Below are 3759 nucleotides of genomic sequence, written 5' to 3' on the forward strand. Positions count from 1 at the left end.
GAGAGAGAGAGAGAGAGAGAGAGAGAGAGAGAGAGAGAGAGAGAGAGAGAGAGAGAGAGAGGCCTCCAGATGCTTTTTCAGTTCACCACTGGGCTGTTATTTAGAGAAAGTCATGGAGAATTATACAAAAAGAGAAGGATTTGAGACATGGTGCGTGTGTTTGTGTATGCATGTGCGTATGTGACAGATACCTCATTAATAATGACACAGACCCATTTTAATACTAACTCCCACGTCTTTCCTCCACTTGTACGTCTCAATTATTTGTTCAGAGGCCGGTGTGACAACGGAATGGGTTATGGTTGCCTTTGGAATGCTAAACAGGAAGCCTGAAAGTAAGTCACTGTCAGTGGGCAGTACCAAGCCCTTTGTGTTCTGGAGGGGACCTGCTCCCTGGACTTCAAAGGTGGGATTATGTTGGAAAGAGAGAAACAAAAGAAAACTTCATCTAATGCCCGCTTTTGAAGTTATGGAGGTATATAATACACCCCCCTCAATCCATCTTTTGTGGCACACTCATAGCAGCCAGGCCTTCTAGACACACACACACACACACACACACACACACACACACACACACACACACACACACACACACACACACACACACACACACACACACACACACACACACACACACACACACACATACACACAATCACAGTAATCTAAGGTTCAGTGCTACATCTGGAGTCCTTGCAAACACGGAAGTTAATTGACATATATTTAATGACCTTTTAGCTACATGTTACAACAATATTGGAAAAAAGTATATTTGATGTTATCATAGCATAGCCTAACAATTTAATACCAGATATCTCAATATAGTTCAATGTGTGGGACGCTTGTTTTCTGCTTGATTGTATACAAAAACGGTGAAATCCCTGGTTAATAAACTGTCTCAATTGGATAACGCGCAACAGGTGCCCCGCGCGTCAGGCCGTTTTTCTCCCAGAGTTTGATGCTTTACTGCGCTCGTTTATGCGCGTGATTATGTTAATATGATTCAAACATAATAACAATCATAATAATCATAAAGGCATAAATGCATCTACTCTTTAGCTTGGTGACGAGCTCTGTGAATATCATGATACCCCTTAAAGCAAACATTGGCCTACATTAGGCAATGAGACCATATTTGTACTACAACATGTTCAAGTGCGTGAATGATTCTCTAATCTTCAATTTGACCACATAAATTGACACCTGAAATATCGTGTATAACAAGCGCAAGATAGTGTGACTTGCTCTCATGCCTTTCACACGAGGTGTCACACAATTGAGGAAAACCAGCAAACAAACGACGTCAGAAAAAACGTCTCGATAATTCAAACGAAACAATCCACACAAAAAAAATGACAAAATAACTCAGACAGATGATGAATTTCGTTTAAAGTTCTTTATAAATCTCTTAAGATAAATCATGTTATTTTACAGTCATAACATTTATCTTACATGTTATATTCATTTAGCGTGCTAATAAGAACAGCCCATAATAAACATGTGTGCTATTATTAGACAACACGTTTCATTTTTCAATTAAATCTAATGAACAAAAACTTTGAAATCATTTATATTATCCGCTCATACATTTAAAAACTGAGGCAGCAAGTTTTGATTTTCTTCTTTATTTTGATTGACTAAATTATTATTATTAAATTAAAACTCTCTTTGGGTCAATTCCTCATTGTATTTTAGTGCCACATGTAATGTCATAAATACCTTCACAAAATGTGCTAATAATGGATTTAAGAAGAAATTATGCTGAAATACGTGGTAGCTTACAACTCATCACTATAAAGATACAGTCTGAATTCCTTTACAGCTCTTCATACCTGCTCAACATCTAGGCAACTATACATGATTAACATTTTAGATACTGCTCTCGTTCCCTCGTAGATACAGAATCGAGTTGTTGATGTTTTACCCGGTTAAGACAGCAGAAGAGCCGGGTGTATCGCGTTGCCCTTGCCCTCCAAAGGGTCGGAACCATTCTTCTCCAGCATGGATGAAGAGGAGCAGAGCTGCGATGGGCCGGACGGAAGGCCCGAAAGACCGGGCATCGGACCCATAGACGGGGTGGGTTTGATGGGCACAGGAACAGCGGGTAGCGTCTGTCCACTGGCGTGATGGTAGAGACCCTTCATGGACACGCCAAAGGGCGCATACTCTGAGGAGACGGGTATGGCGCTCATGGAATCTGACAGCATGCCGACGTGCGGCCACATTGAGTTGACCACACTGCTGAGCTGCGCGGGCACAGGGTAGCCCAGGTGGTGCATTACCGAAGTGATGGGCAGCCCGCTCGTCATCACGCCCTTGTAGTCCCGACCTATGATGTTCTCAATGGCAAACGGGTGCTTGAAGCCGCCGGACTGTCCGCAGTTGATGCTGCCGTAGCTCTGAAAGTGGGGGAGCCTGCCCACTGCCGCCGCGGGGCCTGGATGCTCATGATGCCCTCCACTCAGCTTGCCCTGGTGGTGGAAGTAGTGCATCATCGGGGAGCTCTTGCAGGCCATGTGCTCAGCGCGCAGCAGTTTAAAGCGCTTCCGCCTGCGTAGAAAGCTGCCGTTTTCGAACATGTCCCCACAGTCTGGGTGCAGGGCCCAAAAGCTGCCCTTCCCCGGCTGATCGGGCCGCCGGGGGATTTTGATGAAGCAATCATTGAATGACAGGTTGTGTCGCAGAGAGTTCTGCCACCGCTGTGTGTTCTCCCGGTAGTAAGGGAAGCGGTCCATAATGAACTTATAGATGTCGCTCAGTGGGAGCATCTTCTCCGTTGAGTTCTGGATGGCCATGGCTGTCAGAGAGATATAGGAGTAAGGCGGCTTCTGGTCACTGTACGAGTTCTTCCCCGGACGAGGCATGCTTGTGGTTACTAAGCCTATTTATGATTTAGCTCTGCTGTCTATTTTCTGATGAGGGCGCCTGAATATTGTTGCAAGGCTTTGGTCAGTATCAGTGACTTTACGCACGATTTTCCAAAGTTTGGAGACTCCAAAATCATTTATTTCCTGGCATTGTGTGTTCGTATTTTAGTGGTCTAAAATCATGTGTGAGTCAGACAGGCAAACACAGACACACATTTCGGTCATGCTTTCTCCAGATGAATTCCTCAAAGATGTGGCTCACAAAAAGCCCCAAAAGGTTTCTCATTCCTCCACCGGCGCACACAAATTCAGAAGTTCATCTCGTGCGTAAAATGACAACACATGAAAGAGTCCGTCTCTTGCTGTTTCTTTTCCCGCTACACAGGAGATACGAGACCAGTCTCTGCGACAGCAAAAGGGCGAGGGTTTGGTGATGCTCCTCGTGTGGGGCCGAGCGCTCCTAGTGCGCTCTTCTGGCCACCCCGCGCCGTTTTTGTAAGGCTGGCATACAAGCACTCAAAGACACGTTGGGGGAAAGGGGAGGGATGGATGGTGAGGAATAAAGAGGAGGGGAAGGGGAAATCTGAACTCATCCGCGTGCCCTTAGCCCGTGCCAATCAGGACCCTCGCGCGCTCCAAGAGGATAAAGGGTGGACATAACAGTAAATATTAGTGATGGGGCATATAAAACCCCATAATAGTAGCCTAGTCTAATAATACTGTAACGACCCCTGCTCCCTGCCTGTTTCATTACAATACTAATGTTTAGGGAAGAATATGATAACTATAAAGGGATAATTAAAACAGAACAAAATGTTCTTACAGTTTTTTCACCTTTATTCGAATATGTTTGAATGTAATTTATCTTTCACCAATTTTGTTAATTTAA

The 3759-nt window shown here is 44.5% G+C and overlaps 1 protein-coding gene across 1 annotated transcript; it reads right to left on the reverse strand.

Annotated features, from left to right (window-relative positions):
* Positions 1 to 1931: 1931 nt before the first annotated feature.
* Positions 1932 to 2867, reverse strand: LOC120062840 (forkhead box protein B2-like). Its single transcript, XM_039012912.1, has one exon. It carries the CDS (start codon positions 2865 to 2867, stop codon positions 1932 to 1934), a length of 936 nt encoding a protein of 311 aa, XP_038868840.1.
* Positions 2868 to 3759: the final 892 nt, after the last annotated feature.

The sequence above is a fragment of the Salvelinus namaycush genome, chromosome 18 (genome assembly GCF_016432855.1).
Source record: "Salvelinus namaycush isolate Seneca chromosome 18, SaNama_1.0, whole genome shotgun sequence".
Lineage (NCBI taxonomy): Eukaryota > Metazoa > Chordata > Actinopteri > Salmoniformes > Salmonidae > Salvelinus > Salvelinus namaycush.

Bases quoted from the DNA above. Each gene is read 5' to 3' on its own strand.
- LOC120062840 (XM_039012912.1), bottom strand. From the start codon at position 2,867: ATGCCTCGTCCGGGGAAGAACTCGTACAGTGACCAGAAGCCGCCTTAC.